This window comes from Myxine glutinosa, chromosome 14 (assembly GCF_964187855.1).
Source record: "Myxine glutinosa chromosome 14, kmMyxGlut1.1, whole genome shotgun sequence".
Lineage (NCBI taxonomy): Eukaryota > Metazoa > Chordata > Myxini > Myxiniformes > Myxinidae > Myxine > Myxine glutinosa.
This window is the reverse complement of record NC_136274.1, coordinates 35,384,690-35,408,149: the sequence shown is the minus strand read 5'-3', so window position 1 is coordinate 35,408,149 and position 23,460 is coordinate 35,384,690. Positions and strand designations below refer to the sequence as shown.

The window sequence follows — 23,460 nt, the reverse complement described above, 5'->3', positions numbered from 1 at the left end:
CCGAAAAAGGCCAACCCCCGCTTTGCGGGGAAAAATGGCCTCTAAAGGTGGTTTGTTTTTTACGGGATAAACCGGGGAAAGCGTTTGGCCCGAGTCTTCTACGGATTGGCACGCTTGGCCTGGGGTTTGACGGAACCTCAAGTAATGGAATCTATCACGGGTAACATCAAAATCCTTTCTTTTTCTGCAACAGAATCTAATGAGTTCATCTTTGCATCATGACATACGCTTATACCAAGTTTGCTCAAAATTCCATCACTAGGTCACAAGTTAGCTCGGCAACAGAATTTTTACCTGATGGGACCTTTGACCTCATGACCCGAAATACAACACCTATCTGGGGCAAAAGGTAAAATACCAAGCCGAGTTGTGGCTCTTCGGCAGCCAAGACCTTGACCAACATCTTTTTATTACTAACAAAAAATACAAGAAATATTTAGTGTTTTTATTTATTTAAAAAAAAAAAACTGGACTAATAGATGTGCCAATTAAAAGCCTTAATAATCAAGAAGCTCTTTCGACAGTGCTTAGAGATCCAATTATATGTGCACACTAAGCAAAAGGAAAACAAGTAGCTGATTAACCGTTAATCACTGGTCTCTGAATGATCGTTTTAAGGCCATTTTCCCCGCTAGAGCGGGGGTTAGCCTTTGAATGAATTCATTCATTCATATTCATTCATTCACTGGTCTCTGTGGGGATCTGAGGAACGCTCGATCTTTTATGGGGTGGAATGCAAACGATGTGTCTGGATTCTGCGATCTTGCCTTCCAATTGTCGTCTCCATTTGTCCTGGTGATGCTGCAACAGCCGCTGCAGTCTCCGTACCTGCCCTGATAGTATAGCAATCGTTTCGGAAGCCTTTAGCACACTGGTAATGGGCTTCTCATGTGTATGGGTTTCCATGACACCACCTGCTTCTCCCCGTCCGGCGAGCTTCGTCGCTCTCCCTCCTGACATGTCCAAACGCAAATGGATTGGCCCTTTGCCGTATCTCCTCGATGCCCGGATTTGTCTTACTGTTCTTTCCGATTCACTGTCGAGGCTGTGTAGTTCCATTGTGACGTCACTTTGTACTTTCTCAGCTCGCCGCAACTCGTGCATCTAGTGAGGAAGTTTAAAGACAGGACAAATATTCCTTTTTTTTAAATGAAAAAGTCCAACACTTATATACAAGTATAACTCGTTAAAGGCAAAAAAAATTTTTTTTTTTTTTTTGCAAGGCTGCAAGTAGCATTAATGGCTCAGGGCACGGCTCTGCTCCTGATGCAATGCCCTCTGTAGATTAGAAGAGGAATTTTTTAATTGTTCAGGTTCCGGCGATAGCTCGCCGACTTCACAAAGGAATTTGTCTTCTACCGACTCCTCTCTGGCCTTGCCCCCCCAGCTCTCTCTGGGCTCTGTCCCCCAAATATTCCTACAGGTCGCACAAGATCTGCCTGCAACCCTCATGGTTAAACTGCCAAAATCAAGACTTTCTGCTCACCTTCACTCCATTCCTCTTTTCTCCCGCCTCTGGAACACTCCCTCACTCTCTTCAATCCCACTCCACCCTCCAGGTCTTTAAAACAGCTGTTCACCACCATCTCTTATCCTCCCCCATCCAAAACCTTGATCTTTTCTACCCCCGCTAATTTCGGTCCCCTTGTGTTTTATACCTCTCCCCCCCCCCCCACCCCCCCTTCCCACGCCTCCTCCCCCCAAGCCCTCTCCCTCCCACACTTCTCCCTGCTCTCAAATGTTGTGGTTGTGTGCTTCCCCTTCTCTCCCCATCTTGTCTTCCGCTCCCTCTTTTTGTATATTTTGTTTGTCTGGTTGATTTGTTTGTGAAATAAATGTTAGCTCTTTCACGAGCCTCGATTCAGTATACAAAAAAAAAAGTAGGATACCATGGGATATTTAACATCCATCAATTAATGCCAGCAGATGGAACACCCAGTTTGATGTCTATCCGGGGATGGCACACATGTTGGTCAATCACAAACCCATGTGAAACAACGGGATGCCAAATCATAGCTGAGTTGGGGTTCAAACCCAGGCTAGACAGGTCAGAGGTGAGTGTGTGTACCTCGAGGCCATCCATCAGCCTTACATAATAACTGGTGGTACCACTCAAAAATGGTCATAGAACCAGATTACTCACAGATAAGCATACTACACCGAACAACCCTCCTGTTTTCGACCATTTATTCAATGCAAATATGCTCGTCTTTCAGAGTCGCATACCTTTCCCTTGAAGATCGTCCGCCTTGTGTCCACAAGTCTTTCAAACCGGGTTTTTAGATGGCAGAGCTCCTGACGGACGTCAGAGATATCTGCCATCACACTCTTTGAACGCACATTGGAGTTGTCGGATATGTTCTCTCCAATGAGATGACCTCTTCTGATATGGCCATGTGCACTTCCTCCATGCTCAGATATTCCAACCATTTCATCATGATGTTCAGCTCTTTTATTGCTGATTTTACATGATAGTTCCAAGTTCAAAATGCTGCCCTAGAATTTGTTGGTGAAAGAGAAGAAGTGAGGATGGCAAATTATTGTTTGAAGGCCCATTGCTGGAGCTCTTTGTGCTGCACACTTGAATTTCTGAGGTGTTGCAGTTAAAAAAAAGAAACCTGACGGGTACCACCCCTAAAAATCACGATGGTCATGACGTCATCAGTGTGATGTAATCAAAGGCAAGGTTGGCTCGGCACGCAACGGGTAATGGCCACACAATTCGCTTCAGACCCGTCAGAAAGTGAATTTGACGAAGGTTTTTCTGATCAAGAATCCTGTGACAGTCAAAATCATTAAATAAAAACTACCTGCAGCAAAAAAAACCCTTGAGATGATGCAGCGGGTCATGTTGGTAATCGAATTGCCGTTTTTTGGGGGTAGGGCCAATCAAGCGTAAAAGGACACCAAAAGCATTAATATCTTCTTTCCAAGATATTTATTCAAAAAGAACAACGATCAAGTGTTAAGTGAAGCTATATTTATTAATTAAACCAAACATGATTTTTCTGTGTCTGTGGCCCTTTAATGATGGCTACAGTGGGGAAAATGATTAAAGTGTCACATGGTACATTAAGGAGCGTGTGGTCTGTTGTGCAATTCATTGAGTCTCACCATCCATTGCCAGAACACAGGCTCGACCTCCTGCCATGCAACATAAGCCTTCAGCCTTCTGTTCTGCTCCTCCAAATCAGTGAGCCACTAATGACAAAATTAATGAAAAACACGTTTACACCTTCAAATTCATTATAATGGCTTCATTCATCCCCCTCATAGTTATTCACACAAGCAACATGTAGCCTCGCGATAGTGTAGTTATCTCTTAGTATTTGTGAGCTTAGTCCTTTTCCTATGTTAGTTCTGCGTTGAGTAGAGTAAGGAGAATAGGTCCTACTCCTACTTCCATTGCCTTATCCCGCCTCCAATGGTTCATTCATTCATTCATTCTGTCAACAACGTTTTGTTGGATAACAAGAAGGATCCAGGGCATGAAGGATTTAACAATCAATCGTCTATCAACAATAATATAATGCTAATGAGGTAGACAAAGTCTAGTAAAACAAGTTGCCGATTGGTGATTGAAGATGATAGAAACTGCATGCGCCTTACCTGGTCCAAGCACTGTGGATCTCGGAGCAGCCACAGGTCATGCAGGGCTAGGTGCACTTCATGGGAGTCAAGCGAAACTCCTTGTGTATGCAGGTGTACCTGCATGTCACATGCAGAACATAACCTTGTGACGAGGGAAGAATCAGGAATCATTGTCACCGCAATATTTAAAAGGATTGGTACCAAACCAATTAACAAGTACAGAATAATTAATCATGGAAATTGCTACATTTATTTTTAAACTGGTCGTGAAGCAAGTGGGACATCAAAAGACAACAACATTTATATTGTTACTGATCGTGGATTAAGATGTTAGTTACCGAGCGGTTTGGTATTGCCGCGACCGTTACAGGATCCCTGACTCACCCGATTCACCCAGAACTTTGGCCGTATCGCACCACAGCTGCTCAATGAGGGAAAAGACAAAAACGACGCAATGCAAGAGGAAAAGGAATAAAACGAGAAGACGTACAGACGAGTAATGGGGTTTATTATTTACACACACAAGCAAAAAGGAGCAATCAAGTTTTATTTACAACACATAAGACGCAGGTGACACAGTGCAAATTTTAGCTTACCTACAGACTTAATTAAATACCCAGGGACAGAACAAACAAAACAAACTCACGTATACAAGAAGGATGGAATGGAATGAATGTTGGAAGGAGGAATGGGAAGGTTCAGCTGGGGCAGATGGTTCGGGCTTGATCCCGCACGGGACGTCGGCTGGACCTCGACAGCCACCGATGCCACCGCTATTTGGTCCCCGCGGGGTAACGGGTTGAAGCTGCCTGGTGGAGTCAACGCTGCCTCTCTGGCTCAGCTCAGGGCGCGTCTGCCGTCTCTGGCGCAACTGCTGGTAATGGTCCTTGGCACCTTCTCTCTCTTGGCCCTGGTGTCTCCTCACCATTGACAACTCAACGCAACCAACGCAACCACTGACCCCTCGACGCCACCACTTCTCACCACCGACTTCTTACCACCGCAACCAACGCAACCACTGACCCTCCTCTGGCAACCGACTCAGACCAACTCACTACTCACTTCCGTTTGCGCCTTTTATAGCGCCTCCAGCGATTACGCCGCCGGCGTTTTGGACACGCCCATCGGGGTGCTCACCTCGGCCCTGGTTGGTCGCGCGACCCTCGGGCTCCGCCCTGGATGACGACGGGCGGGCACGCCCCTCCTCCCCGCTATGACGAGGTGGAGACAAGCCTTTCTTCCCCCAACCCTGCCTCGTGGTCAATGGCGGATGAAGGGAAAACCGCCCAACATGCAGTTGGCAATGCTAATTGCAATTGACGGAAAGGGGGGAATGGAAGTGTTGGGAGTGGGAATGAAGGGAATCTATCTCTTTCACTGGTGCAATGGAGTATTTCAATTAATGGAAGACACAGCCTTACACTAATACACATAATAAGGATATAACTGTCAAAAAAGATATATCGTGTCCTGCATGTATGTTTTATGGACTAACTACGGGAACGCCCTTTGACCTTTATACAACCACAAACGGAGGGAGGAGGGGTGATATTTTACAACAACCTTTTACAACAACATTTTACCACAACAATAAAATAAAAAAACATTCTCATATCCACAACAATATTTATAGTCTACAAACGTCAAGTTCCAGCCCATACTCAGATTCCAGCTCAATCCAGGAAATGAGTTTAGGACTGAGATTTGGGACCAGTGATCATTCACCAATAAGCTATGAGATGTATGGCAAGGTGCCCCGAATATCCGCATGCATATACAGTGCCTTCCATAAGTATTGGAACAGTGAAGTCAATTTTGTTATTATTGATATCATGTATACTCAAGAAATTTGTAATTGAGATCAAAAGACGAATATGAGGCAAGAGTACAGAAGGCCATCTTTTATTTATTGGTATTCCCATGCATACATGTTTTACCATTGTAGAATAATAGCTACTTTTTACGTTCAGTCCCCCCATTTTAGATAAGCAAAATTTGGAACAAATCAAGTTAAAAGTAAATTAAAGTAGTATAATAGTTAGTATTTTGTTGCATATCCCTTGCATGCAATAACTGCATCGAGCGTGTGACCCATTGACTTCACCAAACTCTTGGTATCTTGCTTTGAGATGCTTTGCAATTTTTTTACTGCAGCCATTTTCAGTTGTTGTTTGTTTTGGGGGTTTCTGTCTTCAGTCTCCTCTTCAGCATGTGATATGCATGCTCCATTGGATTTAAATCAAGAGATCGACTTGGCCAGTTGAAAACTTTCCACCTCCCCCCCCCCCCCCACCCCCTCTCCCTGAACTCCTTGGTTGTGTTGGAAGTGTGTCTTGGGTCTCTGTTTAAATGCATGGTGAAGCGCCATATTTTATTTTTTTGGGAGGCATTTTCTTGTACATAAGCAGACAAAATGTTTCTGTGCACTTCCAAATTCATTCAGCTGCTGCCATCATTAGTTACATTATCAATAAAGATGTGTGAGCAAGTTCCAGAGGCAGCCTTGCAGGCCTAGGCGAAGACACTATCTCCACCATGCTTCATATATGAGGTAGTATGCTTTGGACCATATGCATTTCCTTTCTTTCTCCACACTTTCACCTTTCCATAGATTCGGTAAGACGTTATCTTCGTCTCATCTGTCCATAAAACATTGTTCCAGAACTCTACTCGCTCACCTCTGTACTTCTTCGCAAATTCTAATCTGATATTTCTGTTTTTGGTGCTGATGCGAGGTTTGTATCTGTGGTGTAGCCTTTGTAATTCTGCTGTCAAAGTCTTCTGCAAACAGGAGGTTGTGATACTTTCACCCCTTCAATCTGGAGGTTGTTGGTGATATTGTTACGGACACGGCTTCAGATGTTGCTTGACCGAGCGGAATGGCCGCCGTGTTCGCACAGTTTACCCGATTCTACTCGAACGTTGACCAAATCGCGCTACGCTAAATCAATGATGGAAAAGACACAACGACTGGGATAGATGAAACGACGCAAGGGGTACAGTTCTCAAGACCTCCGGAGGAGGATATAATTGGTGGTGGAAAAAAGGGGTAGATTACAAGGTAATGAGGTAAAGACACAGAAAAGATGGGCACTTAGTTACAGTCTTATCTTATCCCCGACAGACCACAGACAAACGGAACAAGATTGACTTACACAGGGATTGATGGCAGGGAAGGACAGGTCGGTTGATAGCACAAGGTGCACCTTGGCTCAGGGACAGGATAACGCACGGTCCAAAAGATGCAGGGAGGTGTCACAGCGCTCGGAGGTGGCGTCCTTCTTGCTTCAAGCTCAGCGCGCATCTGACGTCACCTCCCTCTTCCTGCGCATGCTCAACGGGGAGTGACACGCCCTCGGCTGCTTGGCTCCGCCCCAGATGGGACCGGTCCGCCGCTCCCATTGGGTGCGGGGGTTACCGGGCTCCGCCCTTGACGAGGAGCTGACAGCGAGCCCCTACGTGGTAACCCCGTCGAGCACATGTTCAATGGCGGCTCGTTGGAAAGGCCTGGTGTTGCTCCCAACACCCCCTACCAACCAAGCCGGAGTGAGGACGCGCACTCCCCGCGCCGCCGCCGTTGTTGTTGTTGTTGTTGTTGAACCGTGAGGAAGAGCTGCGGGGAGGTATTGGGAGGTCCTAAACTTCCTAACGGTGCCATACAATCACATTCTGGTGCAACGAAGAGTCAGAATTAATGGAAACGAGTCCTTAACTGACATAGACTAAGAATAACTAGCAAGATGTCCTATAGTTGTCTACGTGAGATGCGGTGGACCTGGATGCGACATTTAATGGGGGAAATAGGGGGAGGTCGGGTCTACAGAGTGTTGGTTACAGAAAATGGGACTAGGGAATGGGGGATTGGGGATAGTTGGGAAGTATGGAGGAAATAGGGGAATATTTACAAGCGGATATGGATGGATGTAAATCCCATATCCGCAACATTGCACCCTTCTCTACCTCGGGGCGTCCCGACCCGATAAATTTTTACCTACGTTAGTGTGGCACTCAGATGTAGTTCCCTCTACTATTAACTCAACCCTGAGTGCGACAGTTTTACAGATGTTCACAAATGAGTAAATATGTCCCCCTGTGACGTTGCACCCTTCTCCTCACAGAAACACACCCACAGGATAACCGAATCGCGGAAAGAATCCTCAAACTAAACATACAGCCGGTAGGGAGCATCATTTATACAAGACTACCCTGATATTTACACTACGATCCAGGACCTGTTCTTTGAGGAACACATGCAGATGTTATGCATAGAGAGAGCACGCATGCCAGCATCGATACACCAACCCACGAGTGCCCTGTGGCCCTACGGCCTTTAATAATGTGCAGAGCACCCCGTCCAAGCACCAAAAGCACCACCCCATACACACAGTCAGCACCATCCGGTGCACCAATAAAGTGTTCATAAAAATGCACAATCAAGTGTCCATGGTCACCAGTGGTGTCGCAGCCGGCCGATGTTCTGCCGCTGGTCTTGCCTTCATGTAGTGCACTTGGCCTTCTGGCTTCTTTAGAAATAAAGAAAGGCGCCAACCGCGTCCATTTCTAAATTGTGGCCGTCAGGGGGCCAACTATAAGTGGTTCACCTGTATGGCATAGGTGCCACGTTGACCCAGAGGTCCATCAACGGGTGGTGCTTGCCCGCAAAAGAACTGCGGTCCATTGTGGGCGGCCACCAAAATTGCGGTCCATATGGTGTATCGATCCAGGCAGCAAGCAGCGAAAGTACAGGCCCACAACTGCAGAGCCAGCACCTCTCTCTCCTCTCTCTCTGCCCCAAAGCCAGATCCTCGGAGGTGGGAGACAAAATAAGACAAGTGAGCAAGGTGGTAAGGGCGCAAAAGTGCACGCAATACAAGGTAATGCACACTGGGGGCACATGGGAACCAGGTGAGACAGGTACGTTCCTACCGTACGCCCCCCCCCCCCCACCAGGTAACCTACATTGCCACTCCCTTACCCCTTACTGTATCCACAAAACACAACACTACTCATAAACATCTACTTTACACATCAACAACGTCCCTACTGTCTTCCCCGTTCCTCCCATAAACCAAATTCGTCTTCTCTCCCTCCTATAAACCAATCAAATTTGCCATCTCCAACTCTCATCAAAATTTGCCATCACCGATTCAACATCAAAATTTGCCATCACCAATTCATCATCAGTCCCTCCTAAGGAGGGAGAGATGGAATCACCCCAATGTCTCATCCACGTCGTGATGCGTCTCACAAATCCACACAGCAATTCTCCTTTCCTGCAACACAGAACAAAGGAACACAGGTGTGGAGTCATCATCACCACAGGTAAGTGGCTGCGTATGGTGCGACAGGTTCATCAATCCTAACTATTTCCTAAATGACTTTAACAACTTTACATTACCCGGGGTCTTTCCCTGCCAATCCATTGGCCAACTTACACTATGGGTTCTAAAAACCAATTCCCATTGACCAAACTGTGGTGCTTCTCAATTTGGGGTCTCACTCCCCCGATTCATCTCCCGGTGCCCTCGCACAATTTCTGGGCTGTGACGTGTAGCTCTCCCAGCAGGTCTACCCACTTGCACACCTCCACCACTGTAGTTGCCACCCGAGCTTACCTGCTCCTCACCCTAACCTAACTAACTGGGGAAGGCCCTCTCGCACTCTCACCCACTCAGTGCCCTCTCTGGCACGGGCTGCCCGATCCACACCCGGGATCCTCAGGCACCCACTGACACTAACGGCTCCCAGAGCCCACCTGCGGCCTCACCTGGCCGACATCCTCACAGTGGTGGAGTGCCCAAACCAACTACACACACTAACAGGCTACACGCCCAGCCATTTCCACAACACTAATGCACCCATCCACAATACCATTCTGCAACCGCACCACAAATGCCAATATCCAACCACAATTTACCTATACCCTCAACCTAACACTTACACTACCCGCCCCGGGTACTCGTGAAAGGGGTCCACTCTTCCCCCATCCACACCTTCGCACCATGCACACCACTCCGTACCACTTACTCCACTCTCTCCACACCACTCATTCCAATACTCCATGTATTCCACACACCTGTACTTGCACACCTGTGCTCTCATACTTGGTGCCGCCTGCACCCTTCTCTCCCCCAAGCACATTCGTGCTGATCCACAACACTCACTACTCATACACTGCTCCACACACCTGTTCAGTTGCACACCTGCGCAATCACACCTGTTCAATCACACCTGCTCAATCCTCAAACACACGGCATCATCTCAGCTAACTACTCCCCTCTGAAACTTGCGCTTCCCAGTCGTCCCTTTAAACTATTGCGCTCCCTCGTCATTATCATCCACACTAAACTACCTGCGTCCCCACTACAGGTATCAGTCACTAACTAATCTTAACGTCACCTCATGTCATCTTCGCTAGATCCCTACTCATAATATAACCTAACCCACCCGGGCTAGTTTTCACTGCCATACACCCCATAAGCTATCGCGCATTTGTCCCCAGTTTGTGAGGGATGACAGAGTTGCCATCCCACCACATCGGGCATCTCCTACTACCAATTTTGCACATCAAATTTCAACAAATCAAAAATTTGCCAATCGCTACCCATCATCTGCCAATCATTACCGCCAATCCTTTGCCAATCATCAAATTTTGTTTTTCCAATTTCGGGGCCAAAACACTATCCTCGTCATTACAGTCCACTTACTAATGCCTCTCGGTGCGCCAATTAACTTCTAAAGCTCGGCTTCGTACAGCCAAGCCATGAATGTGGGTTGTTTGGTGCCAGCGGCTGGATACGTCCCGCATTCGGTGCAGGGAAGGAGGTTTACCCGGGCCGAGGTCCCACGCACCATCTCGGCACGGAGCCATCCCATGGCCCGATCTCGACCTGCCGGAATGCCTCAACAAAAAGTGGTCGCCATGACGACCCTTCCTATCGGGCTGCCAGCTCCGCCTAGTGGAGCACGGACGCGGCCGTTCTAAGCGAGGCACAGCGTGGATCGCGTACGGCGGTCCTTTCGAACCCGCCGTGGCTCGGATCCCCGCTGGTTCTCGCGGCACGCGAAGCCCGGCACGCACCGAGGGCCCGATTCGGCTATAAGTCGCTCTAACCGCTAACCCGGTTACCGTTGATGCCTCACCTGCATGCTTACACGCATACGCTACCCCTTTCTTGCTCATACCTCCAGCTGTTCCCATGCTCCTCGTACCTTTCCTTACACACCTCGGTACACTCATTCCGCTCACAGACTTGGTCACACACCTGACCACCGAACACTTTGGCACACATTCGTTGTTCGCACACTTCACCAACACACCTCTTCGCGCCCCTTCCTCGGTCACCTCCTCTGTGACAATCACAGGTGTGCTTTCACTCGCACACCCAACCACGTGCCTCACTACCAATTCCAGCGTGCATTCCCACACACGCTCTACCATTCCAGGTGTGCTTCCTTTCTCACCTGTCACAACCAACTCACGCTCCGTGTCACTCTTACTACTCTCACCTCCACTCTTGACAGCGCACTCACCCTTACTCTCGACAGCGCACTCTTTCCTCATGCACCTGTCCGTTACACACCTTTCTCGCGCACACTCTCCCGTCACACCCTCTGTAACACTCACCACAGGCGTGCATTCTTCCTTACTTTTGACAGCGCACTCTTTCCCCATGCACCTGTCCGTCACACATCTTTCTCGCGCACCCTCTCCCGTTACATCCTCTGTAACACTCACCACAGGCGTGCATTCTCCCTTTACACCCTCCGTAACACTCCTCACTACGCGCTTCCATGTGCTCCCTCGCACACGCGCTACGACCGACTCACTCTCGACAGCACCCTCACTCCTTGGCACGCCTTTTTCCTCACACACCCCAGAGTCGGACTTTCTCGCACACCTCCTTTTTCGCACACCAGACCTGTCGCACACTTCACCAACGGCCTCTCACGAACACCCGGGTCCATCTCGACCCCCAAGCTCATTAAATCACCTGGCGCATCATACGCACGACCATATTGGTCACCACTTACACCGGGTCCTCTTTCTCTTCGCTTCTCCATCACCTGCGAATCCCTCATCCGGTTAATGAGCACATCATCACGATCCGAACACAGACTTTGGACCAATTCTTTTACTTCCTCCTTTATCTCTTTCTTATCCTCTCTCCGTCGCTTCTTAATTTCGCTCACCCCCTCTTCCACTTCTTCTAATTTCTGCTTCACCTCCTTCATCTCCTCGTGCGCCCCCTTAAGTTCTTCCTCTAACTCCACCTTATTTTTTTCTATGTGCTCCCGCACCTCCCGCTCTTTAACCTCCATCACCTCTACCACCTTGTTCATTTTCCTCGTCAGGTCCTCATGTACCGTCTGACACTCTTTTTTAATTACCCCTACGTCCTTTTTCATCTCCTTCTGTGTCGATTTTAAACCCTCTATTACCGCTGTGTTCTTCTTTACCTGGTCCCCCAACTCCTTTTGTCCCACTGTCAGTTGTTCTACTCCCAGCGTCAACTCCTCTATACCACCTTGCAATTTTACAGTCCCCTTTCTCACCTCCTTCTCCATGCGCTCCTTACAGTGCCTCACCTCCTCGCGCACTCCTCCGACCTCCTCACTCACACCTCTTCTGATCTCTTCTCCCATCACTTGCATCTCCTGCCCAGATGCCACCCTCATCTGCTCCATTTCCTCCCTGTGAGCATCCAATTTAGTTTCTACCCCCATTCTGACCCCCTCTATCTGCTGCCCCATTTTTTAAACTTCCCTTTCTGCTTGGTCCCTCATGTCCCTCAATTTGCCTTCCATACTGTTTTCTAACCCCTCTAACCCATTTTTCACTCCCTCTATCTGATTCTCCTGGGCAGCCATTCTATTTTCCACCCCCGTTAACCCCTCCTGTATTTCCCCTAATCTATTGTCTAATCCCTCTATTCTACTCCCTAACCCTCCGATCTGGGCCCCCATCCTTTGTTCTAACCGTTGGCTATTGGCCCCCATGTCCTCCCTCAATTTCTCGCTATTGGACCCCATCCTTTGTTCTAACCGTTGGCTATTGGCCCCCATGTCCTCCCTCAATTTCTCGCTATTGGACCCCATCCTTTGTTCTAACCGTTGGCTATTGGCCCCCATGTCCTCCCTTAATTGCTTGCCCATTCTTTGTTCCAATTATTCGCTATTCTGGGCCATAAGGGCCTTCATTTGTATTAAAAAAAGGTTCAAATCTACCAGCGGCGCTGCTACGGTCGCGGGCGCGGTCGCCGTAGCCATCTGTGAGGCGCCATTTTGCGCGCCCGTAACCTCGTGCGCGAGGACGCCATTTTGCGAACCTGCCGCCCTCACTGCTTCGCTCTCCTCATGTCCCTCAATTTGGTCCTGGATCGACCCTGCCTCACTCTCCTCTACCGGAACCCAGCCGTCTTGATCTGCCATAGCGCGACTTTCAAAATTCGGGTTTTTATTTTAAAACAAAACAAATTTCACACTACTTGTAATTTTGAGCGCGTTAAGCGCGCTTCAGGTCCAATCTCACTTCCCGACACCAATTGTTATGGACACGGCTTCAGATGTTGCTTGACCGAGCGGAATGGCCGCCGTGTTCGCACAGTTTACCCGATTCTACTCGAACGTTGACCAAATCGCGCTACGCTAAATCAATGATGGAAAAGACACAACGACTGGGATAGATGAAACGACGCAAGGGGTACAGTTCTCAAGACCTCCGGAGGAGGATATAATTGGTGGTGGAAAAAAGGGGTAGATTACAAGGTAATGAGGTAAAGACACAGAAAAGATGGGCACTTAGTTACAGTCTTATCTTATCCCCGACAGACCACAGACAAACGGAACAAGACTGACTTACACAGGGATTGATGGCAGGGAAGGACAGGTCGGTTGATAGCACAAGGTGCACCTTGGCTCAGGGACAGGATAAAGCACGGTCCAAAAGATGCAGGGAGGTGTCACAGCGCTCGGAGGTGGCGTCCTTCTTGCTTCAAGCTCAGCGCGCATCTGACGTCACCTCCCTCTTCCTGCGCATGCTCAACGGGGAGTGACACGCCCTCGGCTGCTTGGCTCCGCCCCAGATGGGACCGGTCCGCCGCTCCCATTGGGTGCGGGGGTTACCGGGCTCCGCCCTTGACGAGGAGCTGACAGCGAGCCCCTACGTGGTAACCCCGTCGAGCACATGTTCAATGGCGGCTCGTTGGAAAGGCCTGGTGTTGCTCCCAACACCCCCTACCAACCAAGCCGGAGTGAGGACGCGCACTCCCCGCGCCGCCGCCGTTGTTGTTGTTGTTGTTGTTGAACCGTGAGGAAGAGCTGCGGGGAGGTATTGGGAGGTCCTAAACTTCCTAACGGTGCCATACAATCACATTCTGGTGCAACGAAGAGTCAGAATTAATGGAAACGAGTCCTTAACTGACATAGACTAAGAATAACTAGCAAGATGTCCTATAGTTGTCTACGTGAGATGCGGTGGACCTGGATGCGACATTTAATGGGGGAAATAGGGGGAGGTCGGGTCTACAGAGTGTTGTTTACAGAAAATGGGACTAGGGAATGGGGGATTGGGGATAGTTGGGAAGTATGGAGGAAATAGGGGAATATTTACAAGCGGATATGGATGGATGTAAATCCCATATCCGCAACAATATTATTGATGGTTGTTTTAGGGTTTTCCTTCACAGCTCTGATATAAATATATATATTATCAACTGCAGTTGTTTTCCTTGTTGACCTGGCTGTTCTCTATTGCCAAGTACAAAGGTGGTTTATTTCTTTGTCAAGATATTCGAAATTTTTGTATTTGCAATGCCCAATTTTTGTGCTATGGTTCTACTTGAAATTTTCTGTTCTTTCAGCTTCCAAATTGCTTGCTCTTCTTTCATAGACAGTTCTTTGGTCTTCATGTTGGTTTAGGCCAACTGACTCCAAAGGCAGACCTCCAAGGCAAAAACAAAGGTGAAAACCAAGACTAGACATTCACAACTCATTTATGCGTGAATGATCAATACAACAAGAAACACCTGTCAGTCATCTGTTCCAATACTTGTGTTTATCTAAAACTAGCAGGAGTACCCGGCAATGGGATGGGGGGAGGAGGGGAAGGGGGAGGAGGAGGGGGAGGGGGGAGGGGGAGGGGGGAGGGGGAGTGGGGTGGGGGAGGGGGAAGGGGAAGGGGGAGAATGAGGGGGAGGGGGAGGACAGAGGGGGAAGGGAGGGGCAGGGAAGGGGAGGGCCAGTCAACAATGACGTTGCAGTTCTCATGGTCGAAGAGCAGCACAACAATCGCGACATCGTCCTGCATCTTCGCAAGAGCACGAAGCGGCTTTTGGAGACTCACCGATCCTGTGACACACGCTCTCCAGTACCGGCGTTGCCGGGCGGGGGAAGGGAGACCCGCACATTCCCAACCCGTACATTCGCCCTCTCGACTCAAGCTCGTATTCGATTCGTATTCGAAATCGAAAGGGGAAAGGGGAAATCCTTCGTATTCGAATTCGTAAACACGAAATATGAATTAAAATTTAATTCATATCGCACATAATCGACACAAAACACGATCGCATAAAGGTGAAAAAACGCAATGGCTTTTTGCCCTGAATTACGTGCAAACGTGTGACGTGTGACGGGATGGAACATCACGTGATCGCTCTGAGCGAATCAGCGAGCTGCTCGCACTGGCTGAGATTAGTGGGTACTTCGCTGAAATGCGCTGAGGTAAATATGAATAAAAAATATGGATCTCGTCAAATATTGTCTCGGCCATGTTCGTCCCAGGCTCAATGGCCATGTCTATGCCAAATATCAAGCACGTGAGCCTCTCCGTTTCGGAGTCTATCGGTAACATTACACACACACACACACACACACACACACACACACACACACACACACACACACACACACACACACACACACACACACACACACACACACACACACACACACACACACACACACACAGTGTTTTATATATATAGATATATTGCCTAAAACACTCCCAGGCACTCACTGATGAACCTCTGAAAGTTTGACATAGATCTGTTCAGCCATCTCTGAGCAAAATGGCGACACACAGACAGACACACAAACAGACCAACGGCTCTCTTATGTAGTAGATGGGGGGACTGAACATAAAAAGTGCTGTTGTTCTATAATGGTAAAACATATATACATAGAAATACCAAGAAATAAAAGCTGACCTTCTGTACTATTGTCCTCATATTCAACTTTTGATCTCAAATCCAAATTTATTGAGTATATAACAATAATATATTTCACTTCACTGTAGCCAATATTTATGGAGGGCACTGTATATATGATGATTACATTTTGGCCAGGTCACCTGTACTATTTCATTCTTTGACTTGAGAGGTTGTTCTTGTAATACTTGGAATTGACTGCCCTACATAGACGGAGAAGGCTGTTTACATGAAACATTCAAACTACCTGGAAATTTTAAAATAAAAAACTAGTCTTGATCATGAAGGTTAATGTCGTTATGCATCAAACAGGTAGAACAATGTTTTGAATCAACAGACCATTGACTGAGGTAGGCTAACCATCAAATAACCGAGAAGCTGACATTTCAGGTGTTAACCCTCGTATGCATCGATGAAGGGTTAATGCGTCAGGGCTAAACGTCAGCTTCTCCTTTATTCCCACAGCCATTGGCATGCTTGTATCAACGTCTTGTTGATTCTATCCATTGCTCTGCTTGGCGAATATTCATTCTACAGGAGATGCTGCACAGACAGCAACCATGTTCTCGGACACCAAGCAGGGTAACCTGGTGTGAAAGGGGCGATCATGAAAATCAGTGAATAACTCGCAGTTTAAGTAGGATTTCGGAATTTCTTCAAGATCCTGGCGAAAACTCGCCTCCTCATCGTGAAAGTCAACGTGGGATATTTAATAACACAAAACAACAACAAGTGCTGGTACACGTGCCCTCTGGACTAACGTCCACCCAAAGACGACACACAGCAATGATGCCTCGCCCTGCTTGCAAAACACCAGGATGACAATTTATAGCTGGGATGAGATTCAAACCCAACCTAAACAGCTCAGAGATGAATGTGCGTACCTCTAGGCCACCCTGCCAGCCCATTGTAGTGTTCGTAGGTGAGGATTTGTGCACATTTTCCCATGAGCTGTTTCATAGAGTAGCTTAGAGTGCAAAAAAACCCCATCAGTTGTACAGAACAAATGTTCAACAGATGTTGCTTTTTGCACTCCCCAAGCCATACCAGCACCAGCAGCCTGCTTAACCAGACAGCCACAGCAATAAAAGCAGTGTGGTCCGCTGCATATAAATGTTGCCAGATTGCTTCCGAGGATAAGGTCCTCTACTACTTCCTCTGACAAAAGAGGTGTTATTTTGTCTCACTCGGTTTGAAAGGCCCAAACAATATCTATCCCAGCCCCATTGCAATCTCTTTGAAAAAAAGGTTTTCATGGATGTTCCCCAAGATGCTGTGCTTACCTTGTATTCAAGTCGCCTAGTTTCCTCCTTGGCTGCCAGTATGCTACGCCTTCGCACATCCAGCCTTTTTTCCAGCCACTGTAAACGACGTATGGTCCATAATGTGCCTCCATCCGCTCCTACTTTGTCTGCATCTGGAAATCGGATCCTCGGGGGTTTCAACCACACCTCACGCTCTCTACAAATAAACTGTTCCTGCGAAAAACAGAATGAAAAAAAAAGCTCTACATTTTTATTACAATATTATTAATGGGGAGAGTTCAACTATAGAAGAAGAGTTACGTTGCTTTGGGGTTGCATAAGACGTAATGTCGATTATGTGAAACTCAAATGCACGTGGCGAGCCTCACTGTGGTTGTGTTTATCTTATGGTGGACATTTGCTCTCCCTCCAAGGCGCAAAAGACGTGTTGACCGCTCACATCTTCGAAACAACCGAGCAACCGCAAAGAGCAGGAGTCGGGCACTGCAAGAAGACTGAGCAGGTATGCCGGCGGGTCCTCCCAACCTGCAGCCATCAGCAAGCAGTGCCGCCTTCACGGTTTCCACCTTAGTTTCTGTGGTAGGGGGTGGAGGGTGGGTGTGGGTAGAGATCAGGGGTTTAACAAAACAATCATCACATTTCAAACTTCCTTCAATAGGAGTTGAAAAAACAAGTAAATCATTGATAAAAGGAAAACGAGGCATTGACCTGTAGTTACTATGGAGTCGATAGGGCCCACATTGAAACTATTATAAAGGTAGGTACACAGGTACAACCAATCATCAATTTCTAAGCTCACTAATAATAGGATATTTACAGTCAAGCAAAGAAGTATGCCAATGAGAACAAGTGAAGAAAACAAATACTTTGCTGTAATCATGTCATCGTAAACAAATTCAGAGATCCTAAATAATATAAATCATTTTTAATCTATACAATTACTAGTCGATCATGCATCGAGTATCGCCCTCTTTGTGGATGACAACTGGCGACGACGTATTAGTTGTAAACCTGCAGTGACGCCAGAGAACAACTAAATAAACAAACTAGAGAGTTCAAGGAACACCTTTCCCCACACAGTCTTGAGAAACAAGGACATGGGCGGGGTCTGCGAGTGGCAAATTTGATTGGTCGAGATGATGTTAAATGCTGTAATACTTTGTCTAAGTGCTGCTGAACAGAAGGGTTTTGAAAGTGCTAAAAAGGTGATTTGTGTTTTACAGTGTTCAAGTATATAATTCAATTGAAATAAAATAAAGATTTTAAAGGTCGTATAAATATTTTTTCAGAAGTTTACCGCAGTTGACGCAGCATCTTATGCACCACCTTATTTAACACGTTATATTAGTTCTTCGTGCCTGTTGTTTGTGTCCTTTACGATGTCCTTAAAAACAGTAAGTTACCTATTTGGAATGATTTTCAATTTTGTTTGATTGCCAGACAAAGTAAAAATATTATCTCACTCCTGTCTGCACGATCGGGACAAATTCAGAGCCAAAGTACGGTAAAACTACAGGTTTGTTTTCCGATTCATGTTCTAATTCGTGTACAACATTCAATTGAAATCAAGTTGTTTCTCGATCATAAACTGACATTTGTAGATAGACAGACAAAGTGAAGCAATTGCTAAACCCCGCTTTTTGCTTTGTAATATAAAACCAAAACTAAAATGGCCCAGTGTTACGAATAGTCAAGATTTACTGCAAAATATTGTGTAATATAGACGGACCCTCATCTAAAATTGTACTGCCCTTGGAGCAAAGAACGCAGCAAATTCATTCCAAGAGCTTCTTTCACTCACGCAACCTCGGCGGTGTAACACACATTTTTTTTTCCCAATGAGCGGACACCATGAGACAAAATTCAACAAGGCCGTAAAAGTGCAAGATAGGTTTTTTGTGATTGCTGAAATTCTATGCATTAAGCAACTATATTTTCTAACAAATACCACAACATAAAATGGCATCATGGGTAGTTTTATTTTTCCATTGTCGAGTTGTCATGTTTGTCACTTTTGCCAATTCAGTCCCATGTTAACTTTCACTGAAGCTGGGGAAAGGTTAATGCGCACGTGATTGGTTAACTGCGACCGGCGACGTCACTCCACGCAGATAACCTTTTCTCTCGCCATGAAGATCGTAACTATTTTAAATTATGATATCATATCGCAAGACGTGGACAAGTACCGTGTACTTAAGCAAGGAGTTTGACATTTCACCTCAGATGACCTAGTCACGCTCAGGTGCACATTACGATCAGGTATGTATCTTTAGGCACATTGCTAAAAACCGTCACATATGTGACAATGTTAGAGTTCACAGAATGTCATGAAAACAGTAGGCCACTGTAAGTCGATATCCTGGCAAATACTACAAATTGTTCTCCCAACTGTGGAATCGTCTCCCCGTGTCCGTCTCAACCTTCTCACTTCAGTCTTGCAAATACACTGCCCATCACTACCTTATGCGCTCACCCATGCACATCAACGATCTCTTCTACACGCTGATTATTTCCCATTCTGTTCCTCTATGGACCATTGTTAATCGTTTGTGGGGGGTTTTTTTCTCCTTTCCTCCTTGTACATGTCCACACTCTCCACCTCCACTCCCCCCAAATAACATTTCGTAGTTTGTCATTTATCTCATCTATGATACTAGATCCTCGTATTAAGTATGCAAATGTGCAGTACGTGAGAAAGATAGCTCTGCAACTCACCCAATGAACATTGTTCTGTTTCTCTGACTTCCCCTTGCGACTGCAACAGCAACAAATGGTACAGGAGAATCCAAAGAGTGGGACTCTGCAATGGAAATATTTCATTAACAGTAAAGTGAGGGAAGAGTTACAGGTCTGGGGGCACAAAACACTCAGGACAATGGATGACTCGCGGTTTTGGTGGGAGGAGGAGTTGTGTAAGTGTTCGGTCTTTTAGTCAATTAAGTACATTTTAACCATTTTTCAGCCAATTATTTTTGTTAGTACAAGGACTCAAAGACAAATCCCACTTACAGTTTCATTGCGGTCATGTTTGGCCAGTCTCAGGATCTCTGGACTGAGCCGTCCAGCTCCAATCGTCTCAATGCAGGAGCACAGCGCCGCGACTGATGCACGCAGCTCCATATGGGATTGGACCAGAGTTTTCTGACAATAGCCTAATGGACAATCAATTAAGTTAAACAAACCAATTCGTATATGTTGTTTTAAGTGAGACAACCTTTACATGTAGACCTTGTATATTGTGAATCCATACAGTAACACATTCACATTTTGATTGTCAAATAAGGGGAAGATGAATCATTACATCGATTCAAGTAACAAGTATTTATTGTCAACACCCCATTCACAAATAAAACCATCATGGATATTACCTTTGTATTAATTAACACTTCCGACAAAGCAGCCTGCAGAACATATCTCACTACAATCATACAGTACTGACAATCACTTAGTACTAACAATCAATGACCATGTACAACCAACACCACCAGCCCATAAACCATCATCAATGTAGGCAAACCATGCTCATCTATCATTATATCTTTGGTTCACAATACAAAACGGCTACACAAGCAGGTCGGTCGTACTGACAATTCAGAAACATTCTCTCTCACCGAATATGTTACTCCGTCATTTTAGTTTCAAGCCTTAATTTGAAGCCTCCTCAAGTCTCATCGCATTTTCACATGGAGTTCCTGAAATCAAGCGACTTAAAAAAACAACTAAACAGCATTGGAAAATGTAAAGGTCGTCCATGTCCGCTTTGTATTCAGACTTCTTCCGTATGCTAAACATGACCGAAACAGCAAAAAAAAAAAAAAAATTTTTTGGATGATTTTATGCGACCTTGACCTTTTGACCTCAAAAGCAATAGGCTTCATTGATCCAATATGCAAACCATGCTCAAATTTCAAGTCAATCTGATAAAAATTTATGATTTTATGCAACCTTGACCTTTGACGTTTTGATTCAAAAAATAGCTTCTAGCTTTTGATTGGTGAACCAATTCAGTGACCCAATATGCAAATTCTTTAAATTTCAGGTCAATCAAATGCAAATTGACGATTTTATGCGATGCTGACATTTGACCAAATTATTCATTTTTCTTCTCCATATTCTCCTAATAAAGCTTTGTTGAAAAATTGATGACAAAGCTCAAATGGTAAATTGAAATTTCAGTCAATTGGAAGAAAATTAATGATTTTAGGTGATGCTGACCTTTAACTTTTTGATCAAATGATTAATTTGCCTTCTCCATTTTCTCATAATAAAACGTTGCTGAAAAATTTATGACAAAAGCTCAAATAGTAAAAAAAGGTACGGCCAAGACAGACACACAGAAAGGCACATAAGTGAATGCAAAACCCCATCTCCCGCTGCGTGGGGAAAGGGCTGACAATTCTCAACTTCTCAGATCGTATAGGAAATGAGGGATAACGTAATCTGACTTTCTCATGACACAAACAAATCGCATGGAAAACCACTTAACGCTCAACTGTATGCTCTACTGAAAACACCGCACGTCATCTCCATGTAGTAGTGGATCACTCGCTGTACTTCGGGCACTGGCTGTACATATAGGGCACTCACTGTGCATATAGGGCACTCACTGTGCATATAGGGCACTCACTGTGCATATAGGGCACTCACTGTGCATATAGGGCACTCACTGTGCATGACACTCGTTGTACATATGGAGAACTCACTGTACATATGCAGTACTGACTGTACATATAGTGCACTTGCTGTACATATAGGGCACTCGATGTACATATAGGACATTCACTGCACATATAGGGCACTCGCTGTGCATATAGGGCACTCGCTGTGCATATAGGGCACTCACTGTGCATATAGGGCACTCACTGTGCATATAGGGCACTCACTGTGCATATAGGGCACTCACTGTGCATATAGGGCACTCACTGTGCATATAGGGCACTCACTGTGCATATAGGGCACTCACTGTGCATATAGGGCACTCACTGTGCATATAGGGCACTCACTGTACATATGGAGAACTCACTGTACATATGCAGTACTGACTGTACATATGCAGTACTGACTGTACATATAGTGCACTCACTGTACATACAGGGGACTCACTGTACATACAGGGGACTCACTGTACACACAGGGGACTCACTGTACACACAGGGGACTCACTGTACACACAGGGGACTCACTGTACACACAGGGGACTCACTGTACACACAGGGGACTCACTGTACACACAGGGGACTCACTGTACACACAGGGGACTCACTGTACATACAGGGGACTCACTGTACATACAGGGGACTCACTGTACATACAGGGGACTCACTGTACATATAGGGGACTCACTGTATATATATAGGACATTCGCTGTAAATAGGGCACTCACTGTACTTTTAGCCTATAGGGCACTCACTATATTGAAGGGCACTCACAGCATGTAGGGCACTCACTGTACATAGGACACTCGTTGTACATATTAAAGGGACTCACTGTACATATACGGTAGACTGTACACAGTACATATAGGACACTCGATGTACATATAGGGCACTCACTGTACATATAGGGCACTCGCTGTAAATGGGGCACTCACTGTACATATAGGGAACACACTGTACCACAGACTGTAGGCCTACATATAGGGCACTCACTGTATGTCGGGCACTCACTGTATGTCGGGCACTCACTGTATGTCGGGCACTCACTGTATGTAGGGCACTCAATCTAAATAATAGCTCACTGTACATAAAGGGAGGGCACTCACTGTACATAGCATATACTATATAGAGCACTCACTGTACATATAGCCTTATAGGGCACTTACTGTACGACTCCGCTAAAATGGGACACCTGCTCGTTGCCTTGTTAATATAATTAGTGGCAGAACACCGTATAAATTATTTGACCCTTTATTTGTCATGAAATCGTAGCTTCCGCTCACAAATCACGTATTTGCTCACGAACCACGATAACGACGGCGAATCAGCTTTCAGCGAATCGACATCATTTTTCAAAAACAATATGTAGCTCCCCTTCACCCACCTGATGATGCCGATGGTTCACTGTTGTAAGTATAACTGTAAGACGAGGCATTCCATAGCGAATTCACGCCTTCACGTACGGCAGACACCTTAATACCGCATCCTTCCTTAATCCACCTGATAATCTAACGACTAACGTAATTACGTAAGCAACGTGACTAAGTTCGCTCAATTTCTTCTTCGTGTTGTTGTTCTTGTTGTTGTCGTTTTATATCCTTGATCCTTCCCTGTAGTTGAAGGCCTCGATGAACCTTCTGAAGAAAGGTATCTTAATTTTTCTTGCAGATACGATTTTTTTTTTTTCAGATGGTGAAAAATAATTAAAAGAAAATAGTTATTAACCTTAAAGTGAGGAAAATA

The 23,460-nt window shown here is 46.0% G+C and overlaps 1 protein-coding gene across 2 annotated transcripts; it reads right to left on the bottom strand.

Annotated features, from left to right (window-relative positions):
* Positions 1 to 390: 390 nt before the first annotated feature.
* TEDC1 (tubulin epsilon and delta complex 1) lies at positions 391 to 23,344 on the bottom strand. Of its 2 annotated transcripts, XM_068135536.2 has the most exons (9): positions 23,102 to 23,344; positions 20,072 to 20,214; positions 19,778 to 19,862; positions 17,431 to 17,636; positions 17,081 to 17,275; positions 3,610 to 3,708; positions 3,115 to 3,201; positions 2,227 to 2,496; positions 391 to 1,104 (listed from the first exon to the last, which is right to left on the bottom strand). In XM_068135536.2, the coding sequence occupies exons 2-9, from the start codon at positions 20,180 to 20,182 to the stop codon at positions 679 to 681; spliced, it is 1,479 nt and encodes a 492-aa protein (XP_067991637.2). In that variant the 5' UTR covers positions 20,183 to 20,214; positions 23,102 to 23,344; the 3' UTR covers positions 391 to 678. The 2 variants fall into 2 exon arrangements, with proteins under 2 accessions (XP_067991637.2, XP_067991638.1); XM_068135537.2 differs by lacking the exon at positions 2,227 to 2,496 and having other exon boundaries at positions 550 to 1,104.
* Between the last annotated feature and the right edge of the window lie 116 nt (positions 23,345 to 23,460).